This window comes from Spermophilus citellus (assembly GCF_964194105.1).
Source record: "Spermophilus citellus genome assembly, chromosome: 17".
Lineage (NCBI taxonomy): Eukaryota > Metazoa > Chordata > Mammalia > Rodentia > Sciuridae > Spermophilus > Spermophilus citellus.
The window spans coordinates 30,175,165-30,191,218 of NC_138199.1; the positions used below are offsets into that span (position 1 = coordinate 30,175,165).

Here is a 16,054-nt window from a genome sequence, read left to right on the forward strand (position 1 = left end):
TCAGCCATAAAGAATGAAACTGTCATTGTTGGTAAATGGAACTGGAGAACATCATACCAAGTGAAATAAGCCAGGAAAGTCAAGGGTTAAATTTTTAAGACAAATGTTGAAGCTAGAGAAGAAATGAATAATAATTTTAAAAATGGAGGGCCTGGGGTTGTAGCTCAGTTGTAAAGCACTTATCTAGCACAAATAAGGCACTGGGTTTGATCCTTAGCACCACATAAAAATAAAAATAAAGTTGCTTAAAAAAAAAAAAGAGTCCAATGTGTGGATGGATCACGCTAAAAAAAAAAAAAAAAAAAAAATGGGAGAGGAGTACTGGGGCTGTAGCTCCGTCATAGAGTGCTTGCCTTGCACATATGAGGCACTGGGTTCCATCCTCGGCACCACATAAAAATAATAGCGTTCAGCTACAACCAAAAAAAAGTTTAAAAATTAAAAAATACTTAAAAAGTGGAGAGGAATCTTATGAAAATAGAAGGGAAACCAATAAAGAGGGGAGAGAAGGGGAAAGTACTGGGGAAACAAAATATACCAAACTATGCTATGTCCACATATGATTACAATGAATTCTACTTATATAATTATAATGCATTCATTGAAATAATAGGAGATCCATAGAATAGAGCAAGTAGATTGGGAAAGGTACAGCAGAAAGTGAAGGTCCTGGGGAATGAGAGTGATCTATTATGCCATGTATGAAGGTGGCATAATGAATCCTGGTATTATGTATAATCATAATCACCGATGTAAAAGATAAAATGGCAGGGTGGGGGTACAAAGCATTGAACCCAGGGCACTTACCACTGAACTATAAACCTAGTACTTTCTATTTTTTCAGATGATCTCAATAAGTTGCTGAGGGTCTTGTTAAACTGCCAGGGCTGGCCTTGAAACTGCAGTCCTCCTGCCTCAGCCTCTTGGGTTTACAGGAATGTGCTACCACACCTGGCATATTCTGATAATTTTGGACATGGAGTTTCATGAGTGGGACCTTCTATCAAATAAGATTTTTGTAGTTGTTGTTGCAGTCCCAGAAATCTGATTCAAATCAGATCAAGAGAAAAAGAAAAGCATTTAATTATCTTTTAAAAACTCCACAAAATACAAAACCTATACCCACTAGAGCCAGAGATTCAAACCAGTCATCAGGTCTTGGTCCTTCTAACCATCTCTCATTTCCTTTTTAATATGTATTTTTTCAGTTATAGGTGGACACAGTACCTTTATTTGATTATTATTATTTTTATAATTATTGATGGATCTTTATTTATATGTAGTGCTGAGAATCGAACCCAGTACCTCATGCATGCCAGGTGAGCACTCTACCACTGAGATACAACCCCGGCCTTCATTTCTGCTTTTTTTTGTGTGTCAAGTTTATTCTGTCAGGCAGTCAGCTACTCTCACATATAACTCCAGACTTACCTCATCTTTGAAGGTAATGCTAGTAGAAAATATGTCTGTAAATTTTAACAATTTCCAGAATTGGCAGGACTTGATTCACATATCCATTCTGGAGGCTATTCTGCCTCATTTGAACTCCATAGTGAAAGGGTGCTTTCCCAAGAGAAAACCAAGGTTTTGCTACCAGAAAAGGGAGGAATGAATGGCAGAGGCAAAAACATCAGTATATTTGGGAAAAGGAGATAGGAAAAAACTCTTTAATTTGCAGTTTCTCACTGATATCATCCAACTAGGTTAATAAAAGTTATCTGTAGCTTATTCTATCTAAAATGTCCAAGTTGTTTGGTGAAAGTTTCTTAAGTTCTGGGAGAGGAAACCATATTGTCAATACTACAGTTGAAGATTCTTATCATTTGTGGCTTTCCTTTATCTCACCCCAACCTATTTTTTTCCCATACTTATTGCTGCTTCCCTCTTGTGTGTTTGGTGTTGCTAAGGATTGAACCAAGGGCCTTGTACATGCTAGGCAACAGCTCTACCACTTAGTATGACCTTATCCTCAAAATCTGGGCACTGGCTTTCTTATTGTTTTTCCTTCCTGAATTTTTTAAAAAAATGTTTTTTTAGCCATTGATGGGCCTTTATTTTGTTAATTTATTTATATGAGTTGCTGAGAATCAAACCCAGTGCCTCACATATGCTAAGCAAGCGTTCCACCACTGAGCATCAACCCCAGCTCCTTCTTCCTGGTTTTAAAGGTATAATAAAATCTAAAAAAGCAGCATCAGAGATATAAACAGACTTTTCTTAATGAGAAGACTTATTAAAGAACTATTTTCTCCAAAGCATTCATTCTTTCTCCATGAATACTTTACATGTACAATTTCCAATGCTAAGAAGTCTCAAAACTTAGGATAGAAATCACAGTTTTATTTGGCAAACTTGTAATAAGATGCACTTAAAAAAAAGAGTATGTAAGATATGTTCAGAAATAGGTCACTTGGTTTTTTTTTTTTTTTTTTTTGGTACTGAGGATTAAACTCAGCTGTGCTTTACCACTGAGCTATACCCATACTCCTTTTTCAATTTTTAAAAAATTTTGAGGTGCTGGGGTTGTGGCTCAGTGATAGAGCATTCGCCTCACACGTGTGAGGCACTAGGTTCGAGCCTTAGCACCACATAAAAATAAATAAAATAAAGGTATTACATCTAACTACAACTAAAAAATAAATATTAAACAAAAAACTAAAAATATTAAAAAATACATTTTTGAGATAAGGTCTTGCAAAGTTGCTGAAGCTGGCCTTGAACCTGTGATCCTCCTGCCTTAGTCTCCTGAGATGTAGGATTATAGGCATGCACCACTGCACCTTGCCATCTGGATTTTAGGCTAAATGTCTCCATCTTTTCACTCTTAGATGGATATTTTATATATATATAATTTATTAACTTCCAAGGTTTCAGAATTACAAAGTAAAGTGATTTTTACTAAACAAAAACAGGAATTGTGACATAAATGAAATTATGAAATTAAACATAAAAGCATGAATTAAAAGTACAGGCATATCATTATTTTTATTTGCATTTAGTCAAGTATGTTGTAGGTCAAGAAGTTACTTAAACAAGATGCATGATACATATTTTACACTTTTTTACAAATTTCAGAACATAAAAAGTCACAATTTCCTCTATTATACTTATCAAACTCACATATTTTTATCTGAAATACAATATTTATAAAACAAAACATATCCTGCAACAAAAGCAACATTATTAAGAGAGTTGTTTATTTTTTAATAGTTGATATAGAGCCAATTTTCCTTTCTAAGAATCTACAGCGGAGGGCGGGGGTTGGCGCACACTCATGGTTCTTGCATACAATCAAGAATGTGCTATTAACAAGGAAATATATACATATAAATTCAGCTAAACATTAAAATAAAAAGACTTACTTCTAATTTAAACCTAAATAAAAAAGTGAATTTTGGATTATGTTTAAAAATACCTTCCCAATCCACTCCTAATATATTTCTTTATGCCTCTACAAGGCAAATTCCAGGATTTACAATGTTTTGTTCTTCCACAGATCTTCCTGTTGGGAACAGCCATCAATCATCTTCTTTTTCAATATAGGTCTTTGCATTAACCCGTGCCATTTGCCTGGCCAAGTACCTGTCTCTAGCTGACATTACAGTTTCCTCATTGTTCCGCTTTGCAAACTTGCTCATTGCCTCAGGTGGTCTCTCTTGTTCGTTGTCCTGTTCTTGCCTTTCCTCTGTGAGTCTGTGTTTTGCTCCCAGTGATGTTTCAGAACTAGAGGGTTTGTCTTTTCTTCTTTCTTTGTCCTTTTCCATGTTTCTTATTTTGCTGAATCTTTCATGGTCAAGAAATTCATCTTTTGCCTTAGAATTTGGGCTGCCTTCTCGTCTGTCTCGATTTCTTTCTGAAGGCTGAACACTTACCTCTTGTTTTTCCCTATCTCTGTACTTATCATTATTTTCATATCTTTCCTTCCTTATTTTCATGTGTTCCTTCTTTGTTTTGCTTTTCTCTTCCTTCTCTCCTCCTTTCTCAATGTATCGGTCATGATCATTTTGTTGTTTATCTCTTTCTTGTTCTCTAGAGGAATATTTCTCCCTATCTCTCCCCCTTTTCCATTCTCTATTGTCTCTTTCTCTCTGATCTCTTCCCCTTGATGCATCTTTTTGTTCATGCCTCTTCCAGTGGGAATCTCTATGACTGGCCTCTCTGTGCCTATGAGAATCCTTTTGTTTTTGGTGGTCACGGTCAGTATAATAATTCTCTTGGTCTCTGGACTGCCTCTCTTGGTGTGGATCTTCCCTCTTCTCATGCCCTCTTGACTTGGAACTTTTGGTGTGGTGTCTGGAACCATGTCCTCTTTCTTCACTGGGTGACGGTGAGTGGGATTGATTCCTGTGATGCTTGGAGTAATTCCTAGAGGTCTCTGTGACCTTTGGCCTTCGGCAGTTCATTTTGTTTTCTTCAATTTCATCATCCTCACTGCTATTGGTATCAAAGTCACTGTCTGCATCTGGGTTTTCCTCCTCCTTTACACCAGTTTGGATAATGCATTTCTCCTGTAGTACTCTGTTCTCTGAATTTACTTCATCAGAGTAACCTCTTGATTTCTCTTCCTTTATTCCAGTCCTTTCAAAACTATGTAAAAAAATAATAATAAAAAAATAAGGTGCACATTATAGAAAGCAAACGAAGCATTCGTATTATTTTTCTCAATATTTAAATCATACCTATTTACTTTATAAACTAGCATGTTCAAACAATTCAGAGTATTTTTAATATTTGTAGAAATAAGAGAAAATCAGCCGTTCTCTCTTGGACTACTAGAATGTTCATAGACAGGGATCTATACAAGTTTTTCATTATTTTTTTGCTAAGCCAAGACAAAGACTAATTGGGAAAACTGTTTTGGATCAAAGTCCTATTTTCACAGCATGAAGTTAAAAGTTGTGATTTTTGTTAGATTTTTTCATTTTCTTTCTTTCAAAAAAATAAAGAATAATCCTAGAAGTACACGAAGATAATCTTTTCAAAGCAAATTAGTGGCAAGTCCAATTTATTTATTTATTTATTTATTTATTTTAAAGAGAAAGGGAGAGAGAGAGGAGAGAGAGAGAGAATTTTTTAATATTTATTTTTCAGTTTTCGGTGGACACAACATCTTTATTTTATTTGTATGTGGTGCTGAGGATCGAACTCAGTGCCCCGAGCATGCCAGGCAAGAGCGTTACCGCTTGAGCCACATCCCCAGCCCCCAATTTATTTTTTATACAGGGTCTCACTATGTTGCTCAGGTTGGTCTAGAACTTCTGGACTCAAGGGATCCTCCTACCTTTCAGTCTCCCATGTGATGTGACTATTTACATACATACCACATCTGGTTCCTAAATAATACTAATTAATCTTCCCTGTGATTAAAAGTGCACCAGCAATCTTCACACTGATCATAATAAAATAGAAATATATGAATCTGTCTGTTAAGTCAATACTAAAATTACTTGAATCATCTACATTTTTCCAGCTGATCAGTTGGTTAACTTAGTGACAGTACTCACACATTCTGTTTTGTTTTTTTCTCTTCTCTCAAAGTGCTAGGCATCAAACCCAAATACTCTACCACTGAACTACATCTTCAGCCCTAGAAAGTGCTCTTCTACTAAGCTATATCCCCAATCCTATTTTTAAAATTTTGAGACAGTGTCTCACTAAGTTGCCTTGCAATCCTCCTGCTTCAGTTGCTGGGATTATAAGCGTGTGCTACCTTGCCCAGCTGATTCATTCTTATCACACACACTAACAACAACTTTAGTTCTCTTGGAACTCTAATAGAACTACCTTGACTAAAGAAACTACTACTAGTTAGAAATTCAAACTCAGAAGTGTACTATGTAAATGACTCAAAACTTCACCAGATGAAACTGAGAAATCATAATGCATTATAACTTCCATTCAAAAGCTAATTCTGCATATATACTTTATTAGACTCATGAACCTCATTTTTTTTTTTTTTGGTACTGGGGATTGAACCCAGGAGTGCTTAACCACTGAGCCACATCCCCAGACTTTTTTTTTTAATACTTTATTAGAGATAAGGTCTCATTGAGCTGTAAGTGATGAGTTGCTGAGACTTGCTTTGAACTTGCAATCCTTCGGCCTCAGCCTCTCAAGCTGCCAGGATTTCAGGAGTGTGCCACCATAACTGGATTCTCATAAATTTTATAATCAAAACCTAGCAGTTTGGGGATGACTGGGGATAAATATAATTCTAGCAACACAGACACAGATCTTCTAAATAGAATGTTTCTTTTCAAGAAAGTCTGCTTATTTACATGTTTAGGACAAATTCTCCTTTTTACCTTCAGCTATATATTTATAGCATAATTACCTTACTATCCCATAATAATACCTTATAATTTTATTTTAAATCCTCCAATCCTTTGCTTTTTAGACCAGCACTGTTTAACAGAAATGTCTGCAGAAATAGCAGTCTGTGAGCTATCCAGGATGATAATCATTAGCCAAATATGGCATCTCAATACTTGAAATATGGCCACTGTTGATTAAAAGCTTAGATTTCATTTATTTTTAGTTTAAATAGCTACATGTGACTAGTGGTTACGTAATGGACAGTAAAGTGTTAGCTGCTGGCATGTGAATCTTCTGTTTTATGAAGATTGGGTTCTAGTTAAGAAAATAAACCACTGTCCTTTTATAAACTGCTTTACATTTAAATACTATATAAACAGCACATAGAGTGTTGTATGATACCTCATTCATTCCAAATTTCTCCTTAATTCTCACATCAGTCCTTGTAAGGCACCAGGGCCATGAGAGAAATCTATATTTTGAATTTAAAACAAAGAAAATAATACACCATAACTTGACTTTGCTTATCCTTTAAAATTATTCATAAAACCCATAAAACAGATAATTAAGAAATTTGTACATTAGAAGTTTAATATGTCTTTGGTTTTCATAGAAGCTATACCCACTGCTGCTCCAGTACTAAGATTAGAACCCAGGGGCACTCTACCTCTCAGCCCATTTTCTTTTGAGACAGGGTCTTGCTAAGTTGCTGAGGCTGGCCTCAAACTTGAGATACTCTTGCCTCAGCCTCCTGAGTAGCTAGGATTACACACATACACTATTGCATCTGACATGGTTTTATGATAACATTAAATTCAATGACAGAGAATGTTCTGACATAAATTGTAATTATTTTTGTGAACTGCAGAATAAAAATGATCTTGAAATAAATCTATAGATATTTATATCAAGAAACTGCAAATTCTTAGCTATTCAGTTAGGTCAGTTTGGTGGACAGTATAACATGCAATGCTGTGATACTCTGAGTGTTAAAATGACCCCATAACCAAGATTATTATCAGTATATTCTAATATTCCATTTGCCACCTCTCACCTAGCTTCACGAAAGCTGCATTTAGGTACTTCCTCTTCTCCAACTGCTTGATTTAATAGGTGCCTATAAAATCCACTGAGGTCTTTCTGTTTGGTTACATCCAAACGTGCTAAGGGAAAGCAAAAGACAAAATATAATATTCAACAAGGCATAATGCATTTTCATTTTACATGTGTAGAGTAAATATCACACTGAGATGTGTATGTATTCTGTTCTTCTACATTTGGAGTTGGCAAACTATAGTCTACAGGTCAGATTTGGTCTGTTGCCTATTATTGTTTTTTAGGTACTGGAAACAGAATCCATGGGTATTTAAGAACTGAGCCATGTCCCCTCAGTCCATTTTTATTTGGAAACAGGGTCTTACAATGTTGCCAAGCGTTTCATTAAGTTGCTGAGGCTGGCCTCGAACTTCTGATCCTTCCAAGGTACTGGGATTTTACTGCATGTACCATTCTACTGGCTGATACCTATTTTTATAAGTATGTTTTTATTGGAACACAGCCTTCCTATTTGTTTTTGTCCACAGCTACTTGGGCAGAGAGAAAGAGTTGCAATAGAGATCAGATAGACAATAAGTCTAAAATAAAATATTTACTATTTGATCCTTTATAGAAAGTGTGCTGCCTTGTGGTCTAAATGAACACACAGTACATGCCTAGACAGAATTTTATAGATTTGTTTTTTTTTTCCACTTAAGAGTTGAAGAGCACTTACCAAATACATTATTTGTAAGTATATGTTATACTTAGTTCTTGAGAAATGACCATGAATAAAAAGCACTAAGGTAGAATACTAAGATATTCTTTAGTCCCTGTACATATCTTCTGTCTTTGATCGCTATTCTTTTTCTAGCTGCTCAGTTGATGCTTCTTAAGTGGTGACTCTAGGTTCTCATCTCAGCAAGTATTAGAGTTCAAAGTTATATTGTTTCTGACAAATGTTATGGTGTTACATATACCTTGTAATAAGTGTTTTTGGATTCATGTTCTACTGCAATGACTTATGATGATTACAGTGAGATCAAAATGAGAACTAAGTGAAAAGTCCAGTAGAAATAACAGTTACTAATGTAAAATTCAACTGTTCTTAGTTAAAAACCTCACTTTTTTTTTAATATATATATTTTTTGTAGTTGTAGATGGACAGAATGCCTTTATTTTATTTGTTTATTTTTATGTGGTGCTGCGGATTGAACCCAATGCCTCAAGCATGCTAGGCAAGCGTTTTGCCACTGAGCTACAGCCCTAGCCCCCCAAAATCTCATGTTTTATACTACTATACAATACTATATATCTTGAACCTTGAATTCATATACATACATTATGATTACATTATTAAGTCCAAAGTTTGGTGACAGAGCAAATGGCTAACCATAAGGCAGAAATTCTGTTTCCCTCTACCTTTCCCTTTTCCCATTTTACCTTCAAGTGCAGCAGCCCTCTTTTCTCTTTCTTCCTCTTCAGCTCTCTCTTGCAATTTTTTTTTATAAGCAGATGTCACAAATGCCTCTTTATCATCAAATTCTCCCTTTTCCATTTCTCGTTCTCTTTGTATTTTCTTTTCCATTCTTTTTTCCTGTTCCTTTTTTCGGATTTCAACTGCTTTTAGTAAGTTATGAATATATTTTGGCTAATAGAAAAAAACAAGATTACTTAGGAAGGAGTAAAAAATAATTGTTATTATTCTATAACTTTTATCATGAATTCACTAACATTGAAACTGTTAGTCCAAACAGGAGTGTCATGTCAAAATTCAATAAAAATCAAGTGCAGCAGAAATAGAAATTTATGTGATTGTGCTTTCAAAACAACAAAACAAACTAAATAAAACACTTTCCCAGTGGTATTTTTTCCATGATAAACTGGTATTCTCTTAATTCAACATATAAATTAATCAGGAAAATTTCTATGAGTTTTTTATATTTACTGGAAAATTATTTAAAATAGCAGCTCCAATATAATTTGATATCTCATTCTACTAATAGATATATTATAAGATGTGAAGATCAATACCCTCTCTACCCCCAATTTTTTCATACTAAAATTATGATCAGGATATGTGTAAGCAGATGATTCAATTACCAGCTAGGAAGCAAAACAAAATTAAGAAGACAATAAAACATGAGTAAACATGAACAAGGGAATAGCAGCATAATTTTGGTATACAGACTTTTCTCAGGAAAAAAATTCAAAGAAGTATTTGCAGAGGTCATTAAAACAAAACATAGAATTTACAAAACTGTTAGATAATCCATTCTTAGGATCCTGTTAATAATACTATATATAAAGCTTTCAGGGTTCTAAATTAAAATCTATAATCTAAAAATAGGGGTTCTTCACATACTTCAGATATCAACCTTTGGACTCTAAAATATTATTGCACATACTTTTAATCATCTCTCAGATGATTTTCATCTTAAGATTAAGATACAAAATGCTGGTTGAGGTCAAAGAAAGTTTGATTTCGCTACCAACCTTCCGATCTTTTCCCAAAAGCAATTTGGGATTATTTTCCTCCTTTTTTTTCTGCATTTCATCATAAATACTGTCATATTCATACACAGTAGAATCTTCTGCAAGGGCCTTCTGAATTTCCAGTTTGGTCTTAAAACAAATAAATAAATAAAATTGAATGTTTCAAAAATACAACCCAGCTGATACTTACTGCCAAAATCCTATGGTTTTTAAAAAAATTATCTGAGAAATTAAAAAGATTCATAAATTGAAAATAAATAATAAAAACTCCTTCAATCACAGAAAATATGAATGTAAATTCTGGAGTCAGGCTGAATTTGAATTCTGGCTCTATGCTTATCATTAGGCAAGTATTCTACTACTGAGCTGCATTCCCCATCCTTTTTTAAAAATTCTGAGACAGATTGTTGCTAAGTTGCCCAGGCTGGCCATGAACTTTGCCCAGCTTGTTTAACCTTTTCCTCAATCAAGGAGAGGATAATAATTATACTAACTTCCCAAGTTGTGATAAATTAAATAACATGACAACTAAAATAGAGTCTAACAGAATATTATCCACATCAAAAGGTACAGTAGTCTGGCATGGTGGCACACACATATAATTGAACCTGGGGCCTTTTGCATGCTAAGCAAGTACTATACCACTGAAGTATACCCTCAGCCTTCACATCACTTTTTTTTCCCCCATACCAGGGACTAAACTCAGAGGTTTTTAAACACTGAGCAATATCACAGCCCTTTTTATTTTATTTTTCATTTTGAGACAGGGCCTTGATAAATTGCTGAAGCTAGCCTTGAACTTGTGTTACTCTTGACACAGCCTTCTGAGTTGCTGGGATTACAGGTGTGCCCCCCACACCTGACTTCATATCACTTTAAAAAAAAGTTTGAGCTGCAAAACAAAATGTTTATAGAGTTTTAAAATATATAATGATAGGAAATATTTCATTAAAAGTTCCTAACATTTAAAAAAGTTTCCAAATATAATATTAAAATGGAGGACATTTGTAATTTATTAATTAGAATATTACTTATAAATAACTTTTTAGAGTATCAGTTATATAAAATCCTCTGCCTTTGCTTATCATGGTCCCTTCTATCTTTAATGTTCTACATGTACTTTCAGGCCACTAAAATCTTACCTAGTTTCAGGGCCAGCTCAACACTACATCTTAAATAAAGGCTTCTTTGAGGACCTTAATCCCCAATGATATGATCTCTTTCTTTTAAAGTTTGTGGAACATTCTATCTACACTGCAATGTTCAACTTTTTTTTAAAAAATTATTTATTTTTTAATTGTAGTTGGACACAATACCTTTATTTTATTTATTTATTGTTTTGTGGTGCTGAGGATTAAACCCAGGGTCTTGCACATGCTAGGCGAGCACTCTACTGCTGAGCCACAACCCAAGGCCCTCTTTTTTTTTTTTATATTTATTTTTTAGTTGCAGTTGGACATAACACCTTTATTTTATTTATTTTTATGTGGTGCTGAGGATCGAACCCAGGGCCTCCCATATGCTAGGTGAGTGCTCTACTGATGAGCCACAACTCCAGCCCTCCAACTCTTAATAACACACTTTAAAAAAAATTTTTTTAGTTGTAGATGGACACATGCCTTTATTTTATTCATTTATTTTTATGTGGTGCTGAAGATCGAACTCAGTACCTCACACATGCTAGGCAAGCACTCTGAGCTACAACTCTAACCCTTAATACTACACTTGATGTTATTATTTTCTAGTTGTTTCACAAGTCTGAGCCTTTTGCCCAGTTTATAAATTTCTGAGATAGATTTTACATATTTTAACCTACATTAAAATTTTTTGCAATATGGAACAAAAGAAAAATTCTTTAAAGTGTAAGAGTGATATGGTAGTTATTCAAAATAATCCACCTAACATTCTTAGGTTTTTGCATATCTACATTTGCTTTATTACATGTGCTAACTGAAAACCTTTGTTTTCTGGAACACTATTTAAAATATTAAAAAATTAATGCCTTTTCCACTTCTCAATTTTAGAAAAGGAATGATTTTCCTATTCAGACGGTAAACTGGCACTGCACCGTCCTCAAAACAGCCAGGAGAATCCAAAGAAGAAAACATGAAATCTAAAAAATAATAACCACCACCCTTAAAAAAAAAAAAAAGCAGCCAGGCATGGTGGCACACGCCTGTAATCCCAGCGCTCAGGAGGCTGGAACAGGAGGATTGCGAGTTCAAAGGCAGCCTCAGCATAAAGAAAGGTGCTAATAAGCAACTCAGCAAGACCCTGTCTCTAAATAAAACACAAAACAGGGCTGGGGATGTGGCTCATTGGTAAGGTGCCCCTGAGTTCAATTCCCAATACCAAACAAACAAACAAACAAACAAATCCCCCCCCCAAAACCCAAAACAACAACAACAACAACAACAAAAAATCCAAAGTCAGGGAAAAGGGAGACTGTAAGTTGGTTGTTTAAACTGTCATGTCTTTGTATATGTGATGAAAAGAGCTGCTAAGGGAGTACTTGAGTAGTTATGTTATTAATTTATGTATCAAAGCAAAATATGAAGAGAAAGCAGAAAGACCCATAATTATAGTGGAAGAATTCAGCATATGCCTCTCAGTAGAAGAACAGATAAAAAAACATCAGTATAAATAAATATAGATTAATATAACTGGCCCAATGTATTCATGAACATTTTTCAAACATAAAAGGAATATTTATTAAAAAAAAAAAAAAAAAACACAAACAGGATAGGGGCTGGGGATGAAGTTTTGTAGTAGAACACTTCACTAGCATGTGTGAGGCTGAGTTCAATCTCCCAGGACCACCAAAAAACAAACTATGAAGAAGAAAGATGGCTGGGCACAGTGGTGCACACTTATAATCCCAGAAGATAGGGAAGCTGAGGCAGGAAGATTATGAGTTCAAACCCAGCCTCAACAATTTGGTAAGACTCTGCCTCTAAATTAAATACAAAAAAAGGGTTGGGTTGGAGATACAGCTCAGTAGTTAAGTGCCTCTGGGTTGGAGATATAGCTCAGTAGTTAAATGCCCCTGGGTTCAGTTCAATCCCCAGTACCGAGGGGGGGGGGGGAGAAAGAAAGAAAGAGAGAGAAAGGTTATCTTGCCAACTGTTTAAATTAGTAAACCTTCAGGTCTATTTCTATGATTAGTTGTATCATGATAAGGGAGATTTTTTTCCCTTTTGAGTTTCAGATTTCTTAATCAGGAACGTGGGTAGGTTTGTGAGAATTTTAAAAGATAATTCTAATTCTTCATTGTGTTTTTCTTTTAAAAATCTACACAGGACATCTGTAATCTATTTTTTTTAAATATTTATTTTTTAGTTGTAGTTGAATACAATATCTTTATTTCACTTATTTATCTTTATGTGGTGCTGAGGATCGAACCCAGTGCCTCACGAATGGCTGGCGAGCACGCTACCACTTGAGCCACATCCCCACCTGACATCTGTAATCTATATGAAACAAACATTTTTATACATTAGAAAAAATGACTCAGCATAAAATTATTTCATTATACACACATTGTGTTTTAGTCTGAGCATCTATGTATCAAAACTGGTCCTTATAAGCTGAAACACACTTCACCAAATGCACTTATTTTACTCATCCACCTTACCTGTTTCATGGCTTGCTTTTTAGCAGCTTCTCTCTGAAGGCTTTCACTCACGGAGGTCTACAAAATAGAAAAATGCTGTCACTGTTTAAACCAATTAAACCAATTTAAAAATTCTTATCCAATATTCTTGTTGGCAACTGGTTTCTTATTTATAGTTAAAAAGGGGAAAGATAGCTGGGTACAGCATGCCTGTAATCCCACCTATTTGGGAGGCTGAGGCTTTTGAGGCTATCCTGGGCAACTAAGTGAGATCCTGAAAAAAGGGATATGGATATAGCTCAGTGGTGTATTTATTTTTTTTTGGTATTGTTTTTTAATTTGTTCTAATTAGTTATACATGATGGAGTTCTTGACTAGCATTTGTGAAGTCCTGGATTAAATCCCCAGCATTGTCTTCCCCCATCCCAAAGTAATGTGAGATAATGAATATGCTAATTTGTTTTACTATAGTTAAGTTTTTTTTTCCATTTCTTTTTTTTATGCAGATTTATGCTTTTTTATTTATTTTTATTTTTTTATTGGTTGTTCACAACATTACAAAGCTCTTCACATATCATATTTCATACATTAGAATCAAGTGGGTTATGAACTCCCATTTTTACCCCAAATACAGATTGCAGAATCACATCGGTTACACATCCACATTTTTACATACTGCCATATTAGTGACTGTTGTATTCTGCTACCTTTCCTATCCTCTACTATCCCCCTTCCCCTCCCCTCCCATCTTCTCTCTCTACCCCATCTACTGTAATTCATTTCCCTCCATGTTTGTTATCCCATTCCCCTCACAACCTCTTATATGTAATTTTGTATAACAATGAGGGTCTCCCTCCATTTCCATGCAATTTCCCTTTTTTTCTCCCTTTCCCTCCCACCTCATGTCTCTGTTTAATGTTAATCTTTTCTTCCTGCTCTTCCTCCCTGAATAGGACACCCATAGCACAAGAGTTAATAACAAGAATCAACAAATGGGACTTTCTTAAACTGAAAAGTTTTTTCTCAGCAAGAGAAACAATAAGAGAGGTAAATAGGGAGCCTACATCCTGGGAACAAATTTTTACTCCTCACACTTCAGATAGAGCCCTAATATCCAGAGTATACAAAGAACTCAAAAAATTAGACAATAAGAAAACAAATAACCCAATCAACAAATGGGCCAAGGACATGAACAAACACTTCACAGAGGAGGACATACAATCAATCAACAAGTACATGAAAAAAATGCTCACCATCTCTAGCAGTCAAGGAAATGCAAATCAAAACCACCCTAAGATACCACCTCACCCCAGTAAGATTGGCAGCCATGATGAAGTCAAACAACAATGAGTGCTGGCGAGGATGTGGGGAAAAGGGTACTTTTGTACACTGCTGGTGGGACTGCAAATTGGTGCGGCCAATTTGGAAAGCAGTATGGAGATTCCTGGGAAAGCTGGGAATGGAACCACCATTTGACCCAGCTATTGCTCTTCTCGGACTATTCCCTGAAGACCTTAAAAGAGCACACTACAGGGATACTGCCACATCGATGTTCATAGCAGCACAATTCACAATTGCTAGACTGTGGAATCAACCCAGATGCCCTTCAATAGATGAATGGATAAAAAAATGTGGCATCTATATACCATGGAGTATTACGCAGCACTAAAAAATGACAAAACCACGGAATTTGCAGGGAAATGGATGGCACTAGAGCAGATTATGCTTGGTGAAGCTAGTTAATCCCTAAAAAACAAATACCAAATGTCTTCTTTGATATATAGTTAAGTTTTTAAAAAAAATTATCTATATATCCCCTAACAATTTGTTGTTACACCATTAATATACACAATAAAATTTACTTTTTAAAAAAGTATCACTGGGGAGGTGGGGCGCTGAGGTTGTGGCTCAGCAGTAGAGCGCTCGCCTAGCACATACAAGGCCCTGGGTTCCATCCTTAGCACCACATAAAAATAAATAAATAAAAATAAAGGTATTGTGTTTAACTACAACTAAAAATATATACATAATTTTTTTTTTAAAGTATCACTGTGACCAGGAGTGGAAGTATACAACTGTTATTCTCAGCTACCAGGAAGGCAAGGCAGGTGGACTATAAGTTTGTGGCCAGCTGGTCAAGATAAAAAGTAAAGAGGACTGGGGATGTAGTTCAATCCCTAGCAGTGCCAAAAAAGAAGTATCATCATGTATATAATGTGAATATATTCATTAACACCATATAATGTAAATTTATTAATGAAAACTGAACTACACACTTTCATTATGTATGAATTGTGAATATATTAATGAACACTAAACCACATACTTAAAGAGAATTTATGGCATGTGAAATTAATCTAAAATATAAAACTACTGATTAATTTAATCTATACCTTCCTCTCAAATTTTTTTTTTTTAAAGAGAGAGTGAGAGAGGAGAGAGAGAGAGAGAGAGAATTTTTTTTAATATTTATTTTTTAGTTCTCGGCGGACACAACATCTTTGCTGGTATGTGGTGCTGAGGATCGAACCCCGGCCGCACGCATGCCAGGCGAGTGCGCTACCGCTTGAGCCACATCCCCAGCCCCCCTTCCTC

The 16,054-nt window shown here is 35.1% G+C and overlaps 1 protein-coding gene across 5 annotated transcripts in view; it reads right to left on the reverse strand.

The window, feature by feature from the left end:
* Positions 1-2,959: 2,959 nt before the first annotated feature.
* Positions 2,960-16,054, reverse strand: part of NSRP1 (nuclear speckle splicing regulatory protein 1) — a 48,527-nt gene continuing 35,432 nt past the window's right edge. For all 5 annotated transcript variants that reach the window (XM_081272249.1, XM_081272251.1, XM_081272252.1 and 2 more), the window contains 5 exons: positions 13,481-13,537; positions 9,847-9,975; positions 8,794-9,001; positions 7,370-7,478; positions 2,960-4,587 (listed from right to left, as the gene is read on the reverse strand). In XM_081272249.1, the coding sequence (XP_081128375.1) occupies positions 3,519-4,587; positions 7,370-7,478; positions 8,794-9,001; positions 9,847-9,975; positions 13,481-13,537 (1,572 nt within the window). In that variant the 3' untranslated portion in view covers positions 2,960-3,518. The remainder of the gene's footprint in view (positions 4,588-7,369; positions 7,479-8,793; positions 9,002-9,846; positions 9,976-13,480; positions 13,538-16,054) is intronic.